Source organism: Calonectris borealis, chromosome 1 (genome assembly GCF_964195595.1).
Source record: "Calonectris borealis chromosome 1, bCalBor7.hap1.2, whole genome shotgun sequence".
NCBI classification, from domain to species: domain Eukaryota; kingdom Metazoa; phylum Chordata; class Aves; order Procellariiformes; family Procellariidae; genus Calonectris; species Calonectris borealis.
The window spans coordinates 25700767-25721226 of record NC_134312.1 but is presented as its reverse complement, the minus strand read 5'-3'; the positions used below and the strand labels follow the sequence as shown (position 1 = coordinate 25721226).

Sequence of the window (20460 nt, the reverse complement as noted above, 5' to 3'; positions counted from 1 at the left end):
GAAGAACTTGAAAAACAAAAGCCAAAACCTTAAAGGAGCAATCAAAAAAGCGAGAAACTGACAAGCAGCCTGAGGGAAAATTCAAAAAGTGGGAGCCCAAGTCAGACGCATGCCTCAGTTAAAAAAAAAAGTGGTCAAAAAAACCAAACAAAAAACCCTCTGTGTGACTGCACGAGAAAGATAAAGAGGTTACTGTGGAGAATCTGGCATTTAAAAACTGTAAAACCTATCTGAACAAGGAGGACATGAAAGCCTCTAAAATATTCCAGGGCACACGTAAACAGCACAGATGCTCCAACTGACAGTAGAAAGAACAGTGGAAGCAGGAAGCCAGCTTGGGAGATGGTGGGACTGCCCGGTGACAAGGAATACAGGGCACTCAGGGACAGTAAGGCCAAAGCAGAGAAACTCCGTGCATGCTTTGCATCCATCTTTGCTGCTGAATGTATTTTTCAAAATATTTATCATTTCACAGTTATCACAACAATTTTGAAGGATTGAAATACGGAGTGGTTTTAATACCATGTTTTCTTAAGAAAGCAATCTCACAGCCAAGGTTATTCTGTGTTAATTAATGATACAGGTGATCTTTTTACATTATTTGAATCTAGGTTTGCTTTTGAAGTCTAATGCCAATTCTTTATTAGGATGTCCTATATTGTCACCCTATATGCTTTATATATTCAGATTCCAGGGCATTATTGATTCTTCCTTCTACCAGTATTATGCCAGTATCCTCATTTAAATCCAGACATTCCACCTATTTTTTTTTATTTCTAACATTTGCTTAGAGAAAGATATAATAATTGCTCTTCACCTGGCAGAGCACTGTTTGTCTATCATGATTAAACAGGATTTTAAGGCAATCCTTAGACTCCTCTGAAGTATGGAGGCATTCATCTTTGAACGACACATTTAATTGCTCTCAAGGAGGAGTTTCTGACATTGAATTCCCTCAAAACCCACCAAGACTGAGGCAGAAAGATCCTACGGTCACTGATACAGCCCAAGCTCATCAACATGCTCAAGTATGTAGGTAAGCAGATGTGATGGGTTTTACCTTTAATTGTTCCAACTCAAATCATTATTTAGACATTAATATACACTTTTTAATTAGTCTCATGCACACAAAGGCCTGAAGGTGAACAGAATTATTCCAAAGATGTCTGGCCTCTCTTCTTGTTCCCCCGTCTTCCTCCTCTCTTTGTACATATTCAGAAGGCTTCTGCTGCTTCAATATTTTTTGGGCCACAGCTACTCTCATTGACCTCACCATTGTGTACGAGTAAAAGTACTTATATTCATTGAAAATTACAGCAATGGTGTTTCTATCGCAAACTTGACGGTTTAAAAGTATGGCATACTTAAAATATGCCAATCACAGGCCAGAGGTCTTCTCCCAGCTCCAATACCCCTTCATGTAGCAAGCGTGAGAAGATTGTCACAGAAACAAGTTTTCCTTCCCCCTGCAGATGATGTTCTTTGTCAGTACTCTCCTCCTGCCTTTCCAAGACCTGGGTAGGAAGGACTCTGTCCTATGCTGCTCTGTATCGCTTCTCTGGCAAGAGGTATTTAATCCCATGGAAGACAGGAAACAGGAAATGTGTCAGGGAAGAATCTTTAAAGGAAATGAAGGAAGGGAGCATCATTTTTTCCCAAAAGGAATACCCTGGAAGGAGAATCCTAGCTCTCTTTAGTTTAATACAGAGATGAGGCCCCAAGTGAAGACTGCTATGTCCTCTATGGTCAAAAAATCCCCAATAACCTAGTTATGAACATGACAGATAGCAGTGAATACTAAATACTTATCTCATCAAACCAGAGGGCCATCCAACAAACTTATAGCCAACCTTGCCAAACAAAAGAAAGCTGTTTCACACAGCATTATTTAAACTGTGGAACTGGTTGTCATAAGGTGATACAGAGACAAAAAAATTCTGCAAATATATTCTAAAAAAGGATTAGATTGGCAGAATGATGGCAGATAGGTTGGCTTCATGTGATAAACTAACAGATTTGGTGGTCTACATGCCATTTTTATGCTAAGCTTCATAAACCATCAATTGCTAGAAAATAGAAGTAAATATCACCCCGAGTTTGCTCTGTTTCTCGTACTCCTTCCCTAAATACATCTTCTACTGGTATTGACAGTCCTTACATATGACAAACTCTTTATTGAGGATGATGGACCTTAGCTGATTTAGGAAAGATAAGTATATTGTGAAACCAAGAAAATTACATTAGACACCTAGAAAAGTTTTAGCTGCCATCTATCAAAGATGTTTTCCACTCTCATGATTTTTTTGATCAGTACTAATCCAGAAATTGCTATGGCTCAGTCATTTTCATTCAGACCATTTTCTTAGTTAGAGTTATAGAAAGCTTGAAGTTTAAAAGGATCGACAAAAATCAGGCCTATATTCTCACACAATCTTTTCTACCATAGAAAAATACAACTCAACTGATACACAAATACACTTTAATTATAATCACTTGTGTAAATAAATTATTCCATACTTAATATATTCAAAAATTCTTTGCAGGTAGACTATTTATTTTCATTTCACTTGTTCAAGACCAAAATTGAACACCATGAAAAAATTTTTCCAGAAAAAACTTAGTATTCATTGAATAAATTATGCACTCACCTGAAATGGCTTATTTGGTTTTCTAAAAGGGAGGAAAGTCTGTCCTTAATTTCCTCAAACCTTTCTTTCTCTTCAACAGATACTGTTCCAATTCCATCTGGCCTGTAATATTAAATATTTAATAATTGTTGATATCTCTTCACGCTGATTCCTCTTTGAACAGTGATCTTTATTTTTAAAGCTTTCAGTTAACATGCATGCTACCTCTCCTTTCGCCTTTCCCATTGCCTTGAAGGATAAACAGTAATTTGTGAATACAGTTAAAGAACAGACTGCAACTAAATAAACAATTTAACTTTTGAGCTGAGCTTTTAAATTCAAGTCCTAAGTTTCTACCTGATCCCAATATGAACACAAGGTAGCATTTATTTCTCCCAAATCATTCCCAAAGATATATAATATCCTTTCTCAAGAAAATTAGTTCTATTGGCACAACAGAGGGGCCTACTCGGATCTTGTTGAATTGAAACTCCTTGAGTCTGCCAGATATCTTCCTAGAGGCACAATATGGCTGAAAGTGATTTTAAAATAAAGCTGTGAGGCAAACCACAGTGAGAAAAGCCAGAGCAGGCAACACCTAGGAATCCCCCTGCTTAGAGTGAGCATAGATTTTTGATCCCCCATCCCATATTGACAAATAGCAACATGTAAACAAGACTTCCATATAAATATAGCATAAAGGATGCAACAAATAAATAGCCCTTAAAAAACAAAAACACTGGCATTTTTTAAATGTCAAATTTAAGTCCCAATAATTAATAATAAGGCTTGTATTAAGCACGTTAAGCATACAGAGTCTTAGCCTAAAGGCGTTATTAATGTATTTATATTAAAATAATGACAAAATTAAAGAAATTTAAATACACATTTTCCAAATGGTGTTTTTGACATGCAGTCACAACTTCCCCACATACAGCATATTTTAAAAAGAAGTATCTGAAAAATTCCTGTTACTTTCTTAACTTCCAGCTCCAGGGTAACAAAACAGCTAGTGCTTCCCACCTGAGTTTACTACCCTGACACTAAGTGTGGATCCAACCTGTACCTCCTCCAGCGCCTCCAAAACTGCATCTCAATGTTTAGAGAACTGAGAAAATTGTAGTAAAATGACATGAAGAAAGACAACATTGTTCTGCTAAATTGTTACTTTAACTTTCTCCACTATACTTAAATCTAAGAGGCATAAGTTGCTAGCTGATCATGACATAAATAATTCTCTCATCCCTTAAATCACTTATATTCGTGATCTGTCAAGTCAAGGTGGAAAGAATGCCTGACCTCCTTAAATTATTGTGAAGACAACAATAAAAATCAGATATGGTGGAGATATGAGTAACCAGGCACATCAATATACTATTGTATAAATTTGATGTGAAAGAGCAAATAACTTATCTTCTCTCTTTTGATGGATGCCAGGATACTTTACCTCAGCCTTCTGACAGATGGAACGGGTTCAAATTTAAGTAAATTGCACTGTCTGACTTCATTGTCAGGAGAGATCGTGCTCTGGAGTGATAAAGCAAATAGTTCTGTCATCTTACACCTCACTGAGGCATGTCATATATATGACAGAAAAGACCTAGGGGTCCAGATAACATTAAGTGAAAAAGGTGAGCCAGTAGGATGTCCTATCTGTCAACCTGCACTAAGGCTAGGACCACTACGTACCGGGGACCTGTCACTTCACTGAGTTTGTTGTTATAAAGAACCTCGCTGACAACACCTAAAATTTTCAGAACTGTTAAATATATTTTCAGTGGATGTTTGGACAGAAGCAAAAGTCCCAGAAGAAAAACAAAGAGTACACAAAAAGGTGTTAGAAAAATGTACCATCTATAGCACTGAAAAACTTGTCGCTTGAAAACATGCTTTTATAAAACAGCACAAACTCTGAATCATTATTTTGTTTCTTCCTGTTAGCCTTATTGCAACAAGCAGAATACCAAAATTCTGCATTTTCGCAACACAGTTCTGAGACACATATTGTGCTGGTGATAATTTTTTGCTACTCTTGGGAATGTCTATCTACTACTGAGAAAAAAGAATCCACAGAAAAAAGAATCTGATTCTGAGATGAGCTGAGATAGAAAAAATACATAAATAGTTTCAAAATTCCCACTCATTTTGTCTTCTACATCTTCTTCTTTAATTGCTTAAAGACAGAATAAAATAAAATAGCACTGTTTTGAGCTGGTTATTTTTATTTATAAAATACTGTGCCTGCCAAGAAAATCAGATTCAAGCAGTCATTTGGCTTTCAAAGGTTTAAGTCATCCATAAACTATGCAAGAACTATTTTGCAACTAAAACCAACAACAAATGCACCTTTCCCACTATCCCAAATGTTATGGACAGTGGTTTGGACTTGATTTTTTCAATTCAAAACCAGTATTCAGCTTTCTTAATTGCAGCCTGAGACCTCTCTTTCAAGAACTCAGCCAAGAAAAGTGATGGACTGTCTTAAGAAGAGTTTTCATTTCAATATTATCTTCTCAAGAAGGTGAAGGGAGAGTGAATTTTCCTTTCAGCCACATTTTTTTCCTCTTTATTCTTCACGACTGTTTTTGGGATTAGAGAACTAGGTGAAACCGTGAACACTCAAAACCTGAGTAGCCTTCTCTCTCTCACTTATACTAGTTTTCCATTTTTTGAGAACTCTGTCAAAATTGGATTTGGATTGGCCTGTCTTGTCTGCTTAGATCACAGTCTAACTGGTACAGATGCAATGTTGTCTCTGGTCACATCTCAAATTGTTTAATTCATTCAGACTTAAATATCAAAAGAGATTTGAAATAAATACCTCATGAACGAGAGATAGTAAATTCAAGTGGGAAGTAGTTGTTTGACCATAAGACACTTAAATAATGATACCAAAAATAGAGGTTGACCAGAATTTTTAAAGAAACTTTTACTGTGACAATCTTGCAAGACTGCTGTCCTGATGGCAGTTACTCTAGGGAAGCTGATTGATTAGGTGGTGGATTTAGGTTTTCCTCTGGGAATGGACTGTTTTCCTCACTTGATATAATCCTTCAAGGCTTGGAGTAGCCTCTAGAAATACTTTGATGTCTAGAGGTCTTAAAACTTGTAATAATTTGCAGAGGTAACTTGACACATTGCAGGATTAAGATTCTTGTGAATAGTTCTAACACGTGAGATAAAAATGGTATTCCAGTTCCAATGGGAATTAGGTATCATGGACACGAGGTTGACTGTAGATTGTTTCCAGCCCTCAACTTTGGAAACAGCTTCTCCTAGTGGCCTCTCAGAGAGTGAATTGTTACCTTAAGCAAGACTGTTTTGTTGAGACAGCCTTGCGAAATACTAACTGAACATGACTGACTTTTCTTTTTTCCTCTGGAACATCATCGATACTGGTCCTTTTTGCATATTTGTATATTTTACAAACGTTTAAAGTCTTTTCAATAAGCTTTCATCATTAAAAACATAGACCATCACTTTGGCCTGTCATGAAAAAAAAGAGTATGAGGAGAGGAATGCACAGATTGATATTCTAACATGTACACACACACATAGATGAGAACAGTAAGGCTGACCAAAAGAATCTGCCAGAGAAAGATGAGAAATCATGATGAAAAACAAAATACAAGAAAAATACTTCAGCTAAGGTCTTACTTCAAGACATTTATATAATAAACTACATTTCAAAGGCGTAGGAAAAACAAAAACAAAACTCAAATGTTATCTTGGCTCCTAGAAACAAATTGTTTAAAAAGACTTCAGTGCTTTCTAAGAGCACTTGTTTTTAAATTCAGCAGGATGCACAATAAAATGAAAGAACGGTGACAATTTTCAAATCAGCAAGATAGAAGTTTGACTACTTGTTTCTTAGTAAACAGAAGATTAAATTGTTTAAAATTTTGATATAGAGATTTTATTATCTATTTATAGGACTTTAATACCCAAATTTTCCTTTAAAACACAATTGTATTAATTAAGGCTTTTGCAGAGTCCATGGTTTATGTTAGACAAGTCTAAGAAAAACAATGATTTACATTATCAACTTAGAAGCAGGCAGAGCAGACGTCTTTTTATTAACAGAAAATGAAGAGAACAAATTATCACGTGGCATTTAAACATAGCTTTAACCAGCAGGCACTTGAAGACCGAGCATTTTGTTGTTTATATTAACTATTCTTCAAACATTCTGACAAAAAAAATGGCACAATAGAGCCTTCTGCTGTATGCATTTCTCAGGCTGATCCTACATCTGCTTACAGGACATACCCCCTTTTTCACAAGTGAACAAAAAATACCAATTCTGAAGGCCACTAAAACAGACTAAGATGATAAATCAAGTTAATTTTAATGATCTTTTATGCATTTATATTTTAGGTGGGATTCATTAATGTCCTTCTACTGAAAACCTAAGCATGTACTAATATAATATCATTTTACCCAAAGTATAAGGGTATGTATAGGCATTAATCAGTTGAAATTAATGACAAAACAATGTATAATGTTTAGGGAAGGTGAGAGTATGTAATAGCATTAGCTGTTCCTTCATTGCCTAAGATGGCAAGTATCACCTTAAATATGCAGAATTTTGTTCTAATATTTCTTAATAATGCGTGAATTGTGATTAATTTTCATTGACAATTTCTCTGAGGCTTTTCAGAAGCAGATTTGTTTCGATATGTTGAAAAATGTGCCTCTGTTAATATTGTAGTGAGGACACATTCTATTATAACATTATTATAGTTATTAGCCGTTTCGAACACAGGATAGTATCCTTCCTTAAACCAAAGGTGAGGTCAACATGGCTTCACTTGGTATCTGTAACAGGGTGAAGAACTTTGCTTCTAGCTTTGAACTCAGGAGAACTCTACTGATAACTTTCTTGTGGCTATTTACAACAGTAATATATAGAAAGCTCTGTCACTAATTGAACAACACTAATTAAAAAAACCAAGCTTAACTATTTAGAGAGGCCTCAGATCAGAGGGTTGGGGGTATGATGCTCATAAGCGAACCACTTAAAAAGGAGAATACAGATTAAATTAAAGAAGGTTTACCTTCCTCTGTGTTCCATATACCTTGGAGATCATCAGCTTCCAAAAATGAAGGATGAACTGGACGATGCAAGATGCTTGGCACAGAGCAGTACATAAAACTGAAAGACCTAGTGAAAAAGTTCTATTCTCAGCATTGTCCAACGAGCCTCAGAAAAGGGGAAGATTACAGTCACTTGAAGAAAAGGGATATAAATATCGAAGGATCAACTAGTTTTTCCAGTTCTGAGAGAACACTGCTTCTCATCTAGAAGCACAAACTCACATAGCATATCAGTCCTAAAAGGTATATTTTCTCATTCCATTATTCTGGGGAAATGGTGACTGATAATAAAGGACTTCTGAATAAAAACACGCTTTCAAGTATGAAAAATCCACTCTCACCGTTTCCATTATAGAGGAGTGATAGAAAAATAAGACAAATTACAAAAAAAGAAGACTCCTGTTAAGTCTCCAGATGCTGTATCGAACATGAGAGAGAATTTACATATGATGCTGATGGACTGATGGAATATAATTTCTGATGTAACACACTTCCCTAAAGATCCTACACTGTAAAGGATCTCAGGGTCCTTCCTCCAGCTGTTGGACAGCCTTGGAACAGATCTAAGATTAAAGCAGAAGGCTCAATTGCCAATAAAAACCAGTGAAAGAAGACCTTTCACCTGCTATCGTTACAACATAGACAGAACATGTGGGGTTGAGAGCAAGTAAGAAGCACAGCAGAAAGAGGAAGCATTTTCAACTGCTTAAAACTGAAACGTTCCACAAAATCCTGCTAGCAATGGTTTCTTGGGAAAACCATCTAAGAAGTAGTCTACATGCTATTCAAATATTTCTATATACCAAATTATACATATAAAAACATAACACTTCTGGTAAGAGATCAATTGCACAAAACCTTTCATGTCAGATGGTGACCATGTGCAGATAAATGGTGAAACTACTTAAGTACTGGAATTAAGTTCTGCAATTTTAGATTAAGTCTTATTAGATATTGTTTATGAAAGACATAAAATGAAGGAGAAACCAGCAAGATACAGACACCCTTACTTTAACTCTAGAGTTAATTTAATCAGAAGAGAAGGAAATATCTATTCAGAAGCTCCATAAAAAATGATTAGAAGAGACAGAGTAATGTAATGATATTATTTTCCTTATTTTCACAAAGTCCCTTGTCCCAGATTTGAAATGGGTGATTTCCCTGGACATTCTTTTATCACTTGACACAAAGTGTAAAATTGCAATAAATGGTTCTTATCACAAAACACTGAAAAATGAAAGAAATATATGAATGCATAGCACTCTCTGAAGTTTCCATAGTTTCATTTCTCTTATGTGTTCATTTACTCCACTTTCAGATATTTCCTCCAAACTTAACAGGAGCAAGAACGCTATCAGAGAGTCTACAGTGCCAAATGATGGAAAGGGTCTAAAAGGAGCTCTCAGAGAGGGCAAGGCTATTGCAGACATATGAAATGAATTCTTTGCACTGGTGTTTATCATGACGGAAATTCAGAAGATTTCTATGGTGGAACCCTTCCTTGTTCACAGTAAAAAAAAATCTTTATTTTCAGCACAGAATTTGTCCAAAATTAAAGCAACTGAGAAAAAGTTTATGGAACAAATTAGGAAATGAACATTAGTAAGTTGCCAGGGCCAGAACTGAATTACTTATGGTAGTGTGAAAGTGCTCACCGAGAACTGCCTTCCTCCTTCCTGAGGAATGTGAGATCAATTTAAAATCAGAAGAAGTTTCCAGGGGAGGTAGGGGGAACTACAGGCCAGTAAGCTTTACATACATCCCAGAAGATTAGAAGGAATGACAATATAAGGATATTTAAGGATAAAATTAAAGAAAATTGGGTAAATATTATCTGTTGTGAAGAAGTCCATATGGCTTTGAAACCATAAGGCCGAGAAATCTTACCTTCTTGAAGTTCTCTAAAGGGATCAAAAACAGGTAGATGAGTGTGACCTGACTGATACGAAGTACCTGGCTTTCCAAAAATCTTTTGTCAGAGTTCCTAACTAAAAGCTTTTACGACAATTAAGCAGCCACTGAGTAAGAGTGAAAGTCTTTACATTTACAGTAAAAAAAGAGAGTAGGAATAAATAATGTCTGCAGTGGAGGTACGTTATCAATAGAGTTCTGCAATGATCTGTGCTGAGACCTGTGTTATTTTACAGTATTCATAAATGACCTGGCAAACAGCTCAGAACTGAGATGATAGTAAATGTAATTGTAATGATAGATATGTGGCATAGTGTGGAATTCCAGAAGGACCTTATGAAATCAAGCAGCAATAAAACAGCAAATAATGATCAAGGTAGATAAATATAAGGAATAATCAGTTGCTATTCCAGACAGAGATCTTGGTGTTATGACGGATAATTCCATGAACTGTCCCTGTTCAGTACCAGTCAAAGAAGCAAATCAACATTGGGAATTACTAGAAAAGGATAAGGAATTAGCAGAAAACATCCATCCTGTGTAATCAATGCATAGTTCACTCATACTTCTTGAATCTTAAATAGCAAAGAGACAACAGAGAAGGATTTTTTTTTGTGTCTCCTCCGTCTCTTCCAATAGCAACACAGAATGAAACGAGATGTGTAGGAGTCAAGTTCAAAGCAAGAGTTCTTCAAGCAAGAGGAGGCTGAGTTGTGGAACTTGCTGCCAAAGGTGCTGAGGGTGCAAAGAGCTTACACAGGTTCAGGGGTGCAATGGACAAGTACCTGAAACTGAGACTCACTCCAGGTTACCGAACAGGCATATTCTGAGCTGCAAAGAGTCAGAAACTGACAGAGCACTAAGAAGAAGTATTGCATATGCTTGCCCTTCTCTTACTCCAAGCAGGTCAATGGTGGCTTAGAAGAACCGTGACTCAATATGACTGTTCTTCTATGCAAACACATAGGCACTGAAGATTTCAAAATGAAGGCAGAAAGAAACTATTTATCTTTGGTTACAAACTGATTTTTGTAGCATTACTTTCACCTTGTCTCTTCATATATGAACTTCCAATAAATCAGCTTTCTTTCTGAATAGAAAAAGGTATAACCAGGGAATATGCTTGAATTTTGAATTTTTCAATTCTGTCTGTAACTCAGCAGGTGGAAAGAAGTCACTTTGCACTTCATGTGATACCCACCAGCATCTATTTCAGACAAGAGGGACTGAATAGAAGACACAGCATGAAAAGTAGACAAAAGTGAATATGATGGGGAAGAAAACAATAGCTCCTACCTGGACTGTTTGGACTGAAATGTCAGCATTCAGGAATATCCTATAGTTCCTTGTTCTGCCCATATCACTTTCACCAGAGAATCACAAGTGTATGCATAACTGAAGTGTGAAAAGTTCACTTGTGAACTAATGACTTTGATGGGGATCATATAGTGGAACATTTCAGAAGAAAAACATCGTGAAGAGGAGCCAAAGGAGATGCTATTGTAAAGTTACATAGCACCAGAAGCACAGCCAACGGAAGCTGATTTTATTTACTAGAGGAAAAGGAATCAGTTGATTCAGAAACAAGGATGTGTTTTTGCTTAAACACTCAGCAAGGCTACTCTTTTAGTAAAATATTTTGCTTTTTTGGCTATTTAGGAAGAGAATGTCTTAAGAATGTCATCCACGAAAGCAGAAATACCTTTTCCATGTAAGCAGTTTGTTAGCCCAGTTGTAATGCTCTCCCCAGGAAAGGAAACGCACAAATGAGGCTGGAATTCCTCAGTCTAGGACTCAGAACGTTGTGCTTGACCCTGCATAAACATTTCTGTTCCCAAACCAACAACATTGGCATAAGAGACACACTAAGTACCAGTATGCTTGGTAACTGTCAGAACTTGTTACCTGTATCTTCGTCTCATGGAAGCAAACAGTTGGGGACTGTTCTCTGATCCTGAGACCAGGTAGCAAGGTCTGCTGCATACAGCCTACACCAGAGCTCAGTTCACTTCTTCCCTGTGCACTACAATGTCCTTGAAGCTCTAGGACAACAATTCACTTTTACTTTCACTGTGTTTGTTCCAGGTGTTTTGAAATAAAACCATGGCTATTGTGTTACAGGCTGCAAGAGCATTACAGCCTGCAGCATGAAACAGAGTTCATATTTCAAGTCCTAGGGTGCAGCAAAAGAGCATAGGGGATATCTGAGGGTTCAAAATCTGCCGGAAGAGTTCTGGAGTCATATGAAGGGTGGAAAGAGCCAAAGCTGATTCAGCCTTGTTCATAGCATTTAATGGGAGCAGTATTTGGTACATGCAATCTCACAATCATGCCTGGGATCTTAGAGAGTGCCTAATGGACAGCTGGGGTCCATTGTATGAGACTGCTTCCTCGCCAGTTTTATTTAGCAAACCAGATGTAGCCATTGGTGGGCTCAGCATATGTCCTGGTATGGCCCCAGTATATTTTGCAGATTTGCTCTGATTTGTGCTTGAGTTTCTCCTCACCAGACAACCAGAAATGAAGGCGAGTGACACCTTTATCTGATCATTTGACTGATGTCACTAGATTGCCTGCTACTCTAAAATTCATGCCTAAAAGAAATTGATAATTTGAACTACAGATACAGCTGCATTTCTACATGCTCCTCCATCACCTGTCTTCAAGATCATTTTTGATGATCTTTCTCAGGCTAGTGGAAGGTCTAAGATCCCTCTGTGAAGCGAAGTTGAAATATAAATTGAATACATCATGCCCAGCATATAAAGCTCTTTTTTGTTCTGTGGTCTTTCTAATTCTCAGCTTGACTTATAAAACTAAGATGTATAACGCCAGGGATCAGCCTAGAACTTTGGCCTGTTGTGCATTGTCTGTGAAATCCTTTTTTCCCTTTTACTATTTCTTAGTGCTGCGGCAGATGAATGAGTGGATGTATTATGTGCGTATATGTGTGTCTGTCATCCTCAGTGAGTGTGTCTGCTTCTGTCCTTGACTTACTTTTCTTCTTTCTTCATGTTTCTTTTTTCTTCCTTATTACAATATCTCAGTTCTAGTCAGACCCTCTCTGTTCAACACTTCTTTTATTCCTAAAACACTCGTAATGCTATTCAGAGAATATCTGTACAGAAGGAATAGACAGAATACAAACAGAGTGCTTACCACTGTGTAAATGATGTGCTCCCTTAGATATTTTCATGCACTGCACGCAGTTGTCCTTCACTTAAATTATGAAATAAAAAGAAATGTATCTACCTTTCTTTTGAATTCTTGAAATAAGTTTGAGCAATTATTACTGTATATTTGTCTTGTTAAGTTGAAACCAGTAATAAAAAGGCTAGAAACAACAAAGACTTAGACTCAATAGGAAATACGAATGTGTCAGGTTCTTCAGGAACTGACAAAAGAAGCATGCTTTTACAGAGAATAGGTTACCAAGTAAAAGCCAGAAAATCTCCTAACTTACCAGTATGAACATTAAGATTCTTGAGAGTATTTCAGGCACATTCAAAAACATTTTAATTTTGGATATTAGTATCAAGGATTACGTAATGTTAATCTCCCACTACCAAATCACTCAGGTCACAAATGCCCAGCTCCTGTTCTCACAGATGAGGCTTTGTCTGAGCCAATGAAGGAAACAATATCCTTTTTAAGGATTGTCCCTTCTTCACTGGCTCGAGGACAAGTAAAACAGCCTCTGTGACTTACTGGTTCCAAGACAACATAAGCGTACATGTTGGGAAGAAAACCTCTCTCTATCCTGATCTCTACCAGGATTCAGTTTTGGGGATTTACTGACAGCATCACAGTAATCGCTTTTTGGGACTGTGAGTAGGTTTTCCCCTAGTGGCAGAATTGGATCAGTTGAGAAGGGGAGACCTATTGGGTTTTCCCTTGCTATTTTTGAACTTTTTAAACATATTTCCTACAGCAGTCTACAAATCTAGTGTGCACAGGAGGGTATAAATGCATATTGTCCTGTAATCTGATAGATTGCCTCCCCCACTCCCCACTCCAGTACAAGGGAGACATGGATAAACTGGAGCAAGTTCAGTGGACGGTGACCATGACAGTCAGAGGCCAGAGCACTTGCTCTGAGGAGAGGCTGAGGGAGCTGGGCTTGTTCAGCCTGGAGAATAGGTGGTGCCTAGGGGGACTGAATGGCAGCCCCCCAGCTGCTATGGGGAGGTTGACAAGAGACAATGGATATAACTACACTGAAATAAGACAGGTTCAAACTGGTAAAGACCTGACTGGACAAAGCCCTGAGCAACCTGGTCTAACCTCACAACTGACCTTACTTTGAGCAGAAGGTTGGTCTACAGACCTCCTGAAGTCCCTTCCAACCTGAGCTATCCAATGATCCTATCATCTCCAATACCTGCTGTTCAACAGCAGAGATAGTTCCCTCACAATTTGGAATAAGACATAGATGAAGCAAAAGCTGCTTTTAAAGAACGTGCTTAGCACAGCAAAGCAACAACTTAATTTTTTCCAAGTCTTTCACTTGCAAGTGGAAAGAAGACATGATCCCAAGAGCATCACTGTGACCAACAGCTCCTGAGGCAGCCTAACTCTTTAGTGGAAAGAATTCCAGAAGTGCCCTAGCTCTTCCTGGTTGGGGGTCACAGCGCATTCCCAATATATGTTATTTCTCCCTGTGGTAGCATAGCCAGAAGATTAGCTGCCAAGCTACAGACTGTGGAAAAGCTTCCCTTAAACTCCAAAATTGTTCAAAATGTTCACTGGAAGCACCATTCACTAACACAACACAAATGCAAAATGCAGAAGACTGCCTTTTTAACAGGATGGTATCCTTTAGCCTTCAATCAGCCTGTCTGTACAATGCCCAAGAAAGCACACTGCATTAAGACAGTACAAACCGAAAGGAGATTTCTTTTTTTTTATATATAGTAATCTATATAGAACTTCCAATACCCCAGAAGAAACTTTCATGAACTGTTATTCATGAAACTTCCCTACCTGGTGAATGCAAGAGCCTATAAATACTTTTGCTTCATCCTAAGGCTATTAATTTAAAAATATACCATTAAATTACCTGTTACCATGAACATGAGAAGCACAAAATGCAAAACTGTAGTGGAGCAAGGTTGGATCAATGACAGAACCATTTTCTGAATGTTCAATCAATTCATTGAGATAGCAAAGATGGCGGTGACAGCCCCTCACTCCGTAGCGAGCACAGTATTCATCTAATACGAAGACTTGACCTGGGCTAAACCAACCCTGAAAGAGAAAGGCAAAAAACCCCACATTTGAGATTTCTTTTCCTACTCACAGCTTTTAAATCAAACAAAGAACAGAAGCGTATATTTTTATGTGCATTACATAAACTTTTTATACTAGATTTATATCTGAGTAGTGCTGATGGCACTGGAAGCTAGATCCAACAATAGCCCTCTTGCTGAAAGGAGTGTCAGGAAACTATTTGCAGTTCTTGAGTTGGTTTACAAAAACATGCTATACATCCAAAATCTGGTGCAGATTCAATTATATCAAAACGTAATATAAAATAAACTAACACTTCAAAATAATTAATTTTGTTCAAGTAATTAATTGTAAGCTACGAGAGAACATTTGCGTAATGGTGAGGGACATTAACATGGACAGTTAAAACACAGTTACTGGACGGTCCGTTCCCCGTGGCTGTAACTTTAATGTGAGAGAACCACAATTTGACCATTTACCCAGTTTCTTACATAACATGAGCGCACTTTTAACAACTTTTTAAAAACTTACACTAATAAAGAGATACAAAGCTAGGCAGTTTGTTAAAAGCTACCTGAATAAGACGAGTATGATTTGACCTTAAATAATAATTAGATATTCTGGGGTATACTGAGGGCTTACTCAGGCAGAATCTTGATGAGACCAGAACGGCGTAACCCTGACACAGACATGAACAAAGTAGAGACTCCTTCCCATCACAGAAACAATTCTTGAGTGAATCCAAAGTGTAAAAAAATAATTGATTCTTGATGTAGAAATGTAAAACAGAAGAGCGTTGATTGCTTTGCCTCCCAATATGAAAAAAGATAGCACAGTGAGTTTCCAAAAAGCAGCAGGGAGAAAAACATAAATCTTGGAAAACCACAGCTACTGCATAGCTGTTCTAAATAAGCGTTTTTCTTTGTTCTTTTCTTAATTGTGGTGATATTTCCCTCTCATCATCCCTGCCAAATGGTTAAGAGAGATTGAGGAACACCTGAACTCAAATATACAAATGACTTAGATAAGCAAAATGATTTTGCAAGTCATGAATTTATAACATCAGATTATCAGCTGAAGACCAATATTTCCCTATTGCTTGTGAACACTTCTGCAAGCTCAGATGTTTAATATTTATACAAATATACTTGTAAATTTGTATATATACAGCCAAAATAGTATTAAACAATACTTAAAAATATATTCACATCAGATTTAAATCAACTTTACCTAAAGACCTGCATGAGACAGGAATTTAAATTTTATATTCTCCCTCAACTCTTCAATTTAACATATTATTTGCAAAGAAGAACACCTCAAACTTATTTCATAAATTTATTTGCTCCTGATTAATTTCTTTGAAGTCAGTGTTTCCTTTAAACACTGCCTTTAAAGAGCTTCAGCTTTTTCTAGAGAACACTTAGCTTTATTACAGCACTCAGCACAGTATTCAGTGTTTTAAACTAATATCCAGTCATGTTGCAATGGCTCACGTAGTTTACACAGTGTTTGCTAGAAAATATGGTATTCCATTGAAAGAAGAAAGAAAAGGGATTTTAACTGAATTTCTGCAATAATATGTATCCTATCCCTAAATATAATAAACAGTGGTTATTGTGATTGATATTCTGCCAATACATCATCATTATCACTGATCTCTCTCTACATTTTTATGGAAAACATGACAAAATGCTGCATGTCAATGCCTAGCAGTACAAAAGGAAATAATTATTAAAATTTCCGTACGTTCTCATAGGAGAAAATTGTGACAAGAATACAAATTTTTAAAGAACTCATTACTTTACCTTCAGTCTCTCTAAGAGATCTCTTTTAGTGTGGTCATTTTCATATAAATATGTGCCTTCCTTGCCCTTGTTCAACCCCATACCATCATAAGTCTCACAAACACATAACAACTATATGCTACAGAGTATTAGATAACTGCATATTTTTTTATTGTATAATTGCAAAAAAAACCAACAAAAAAGAAGCTCCCCAATACCGAGAAAAATGTAAAATTAAAGAAGTTTAGGTCATATAGTACTTTAATACAGAACTGTGCTTAATATTAATTCTTAAACATTTTTGTTTTTATTTTTACAAGTTGTATGTGTGGTTACTCTATATTTATTGAAATAAAGGGACGCATTGTTTCTAAAAATGATAGGAAATGAAAAAAAAATCACACTTATATGTTCATATATTCTATTGCTACCTTGGCATTCCCAATTTTTTAAATTAAAGAATATAGTTAAATATACAATTTAACAAAAAATGATCACCCATTCTACTTATTAAAAGCTGAATTTTAAAAAGAACAATAAGAAATGCATCTGCTTTATGGTTGCTATAGCACTGTGTATTTCACCTAACCTCTTCTAAAAGTTCCTGATTTCAAGGTTATATTAAGTGTCTTACTATATTATTATTATAAAAAAAGATTTTGACCCCAATGCACTGTTAGAAAGCTAACCATTTTCTCTTTGAGTGCCAATTACTTTGTACAGATGTACCTTTGGGCCTCTTCTTTCATTCAGTGTGCAACCCAAAGGCAGAAAATGAGTCCTTTAACTTTTTCTATACATACTTACCCGGTAGTATTTTAAAGAGGAAGCAACTGTCATCAAATAATCAATGTTTTTTTCTTTTTTACACTTGCAAACAAACCTAAAACCCCCATCATTATCTTTGTATTATATGACTAGTCAGATCACTGGAAAAAAGAAGTAAAAAAAAGTTATCCTTTTTTGTTGCTGTTGGGATAGTAAAGTGAAAAAAGTTATGTGCTATGAGGCATTTTAGGTCCTTAGTGAGAGAGTGCTATTTCAGACACGATATCAGGTGAAAAATAAAGCCTCAGGAAGTTATGAGGTCTGACCCACACAAACCTGTTTAACAAGTGTGTATAATCTGACGGACTTCCAGAAGATTGTTGCTGGTTTTCCCTACTGAAAACAAAACCAGAAGCAGCCCCATCCTCAACTCCTAGCCGCACAAAGCATAGAATAGAAAGTGTTATGGAGGAAAGGGAAACTGCAGCTACAAATATGGAAGCATGTTATGCCAATATCTTCTCTTTTATAGTTGTCTTTGAATGTGAAAAACATTCATTTTGATACAGAGATCACACTTTACTTGTTTTGGTTAATAATTATACTCCCATTTGTTGTTTGCAATTCAGGTAATACATATATGCTCATATATCTATATTGCCTGCGGTTCTGCTTCCCTTCTTTTGGCATTTTTTCTTCTTCACATCACAGTGGAATGAAGAATTACAAGATAGGTGAAAATATCTGACATGAGGCGACTGCATTTGTACCTTAAAATGCCTGTACAGGTGTCACTAAATCCTACAACAGGAGCTCTTAGCATTATCAAAGCCTTCTGTTTTTATTCAAACCTCCATAGAGGACATGATAGATTTCAGCCGATAAATCAGAGACAGTTTGGGTCTCTGCTTTCTACTGAGTGGCACAGCAGCGGCTTGCAAGTGTGTAATTTTCAAATTTGAAACCAATCGATTGGACCCTTTATTCCAACTACAACCGCAGCTATTGAATGAACTAGGAAGAAAGGACTACTTTGTAACAAGTATTTCTCACTTCTTTATCTTCCAGCCAGTACTCACCAAACAAGAATAGGAGTCATTCAATCTGTGATCCAAGGTCTGCCTCTGAAGCAGTCTAAAGAGGGAAGCATGGTCAAATTTGCAGGGATTAGCAGAAATAAACTCATCCATGCCATGTTTCTGACCACGGTCTGTATCTGTTCATACAAAGGAAAAATGTGCAGAACAATACACGTGAGTGTGTGTGCAGATTTACAAACAAAAGTGTACACGTGGTATATAAGTCTCAATATATAAACTTTTTGAAAATATTTTAAAGAAACAAGTTACATAGATGCTTGCGTGACATTATAGAATATTGTTTTTTAATCTGAAAATAGTATTATTGAATTATTTTCCTATCATACCAATCTATGGAGTGTAACAATGAAAAAAAATACAGTTTCTACCCACTGACAGATTAAACAAAACAATTGAGAAAGGCTACCTGAAAATACAACATAGCACATTAAAATAATTCTTAGAGCATGGTTTTTTAGTGGATCTCTTCGAATGTTACAATTTACAAAACAATGTTATAAGTACGAAAAAAACGTGTTCTATAATTTCCTGGTTTTGTATGGCGCTCTTTCTAATTTTAGCAAAATAACCAAATAAACACCCTTCCCTCGATTGCAAAAAGAAAAGGTTTATGCATTTATTTCTTCAGATAAGAAAGAGCATCTTTACTGCAGATCAAAGTACCACTAATAGAAATATTCATCATGGCTTGAAGCCTACTTCTCAAATGGCAAACTGGAGCAGAAATGAACACACTGGCTTGAGCTAGGTCATTTCCAGCCTTCTTTTTGTACTCAGCTTTTAATGAGACAAACCTTAATGTAGTAATGGCAGAGAGCTCCTTCAACCTTCCAGCAAAGAGTAGTGAAAAAGGGAGCAGCATTTTTGTGTAAATACATTGAGAAAACATACCATCCCAAATGGCACTTCAATCAAAGGCCCAAATTTATTGTTCTTCACAGACTGCATCTTTCAACGCCTTTAAACCCCGCGGGTTTATCAAAAGAGAAGCTCTAGTGATTGCTTTCATTAATGCTATGTTTTGTCAAAGTCCTCAATGTGAATTATCTATCAAGTATGGACAGAAAAAGCCTTACAGTGCCCAAAAGGACTAGTTATGTATTAGCACATTAGCTGTCTTGGATTCTATAGACTGTACTGGGGTGAACAGTCCTATCAACTTAAAAATTGACTTCCCCTTTCAATAGGGTCTTAGCTCTTTGTTCCTTTAAATTCAAACCTAGGTCTTTTTATATTCGTTACTAGAAAAGTATAGATCTAAGTGTATCCTAAATGCAATTTTGAAAACCTGCATAGTATAAACCTAAAATTTCTAAAGAAAAGGAGACAAAAGTTTATTGATTAAACCCAATTATAGAGTCAGGTTCATAATAAAACTCAATATTGATCTGTGGACATGATGCTAACATAATCAGTCACATTTAGAAATTTAGCCCCAGATCATATTGATCCATGTCAAGTCCAACTTTCAGCTGTATTTGTGGATGGGAGAATTATTTAATTCAAGCTGAAGGATCTGCAGCATCACATCCTGGAAAGATGCAGAAACTAATTCATATCACTTGGCTTTGCATTGTCAAAGCAAGAGTCACATCCATGTGACAGATTTCACCAAGGTGGACGTAGCAAATAAACAGTATGACAATACATCGACGGTGTAAGGTATGAGACCATCATCCCAGAGAAACAGCAGCATATATTTTTAATGGTTTAAGGATCAGTAGCATATGTGATTACACAGATTAACAATATTTCCATGAGCATTAGACTAGTCTATCATTAATGACAAACTTAGGTCTTATTTTTGACATAGGTACATGAAATGCTCTCTCTTAAATGTTTTTAAACACATGAATTCAAAGATAAACAACTGATATCAACAACTACATAACTGAAAGTACTAAACTACAATGTGAAGTTATCTGTAGTTTCCAAAATGATCCA

At 36.4% G+C, this 20460-nt stretch overlaps 1 protein-coding gene across 1 annotated transcript in view; it reads right to left on the bottom strand.

The window, feature by feature from the left end:
* CADPS2 (calcium dependent secretion activator 2) overlaps positions 1-20460 on the bottom strand; it is a 331334-nt gene that overhangs the window by 90685 nt on the left and 220189 nt on the right. The window contains exons 12-14 of the mRNA XM_075146854.1: positions 18496-18632; positions 14695-14882; positions 2649-2750 (exon numbers count right to left, since the gene is read on the bottom strand). Of these exons, the coding sequence (XP_075002955.1) occupies positions 2649-2750; positions 14695-14882; positions 18496-18632 (427 nt within the window). The remainder of the gene's footprint in view (positions 1-2648; positions 2751-14694; positions 14883-18495; positions 18633-20460) is intronic.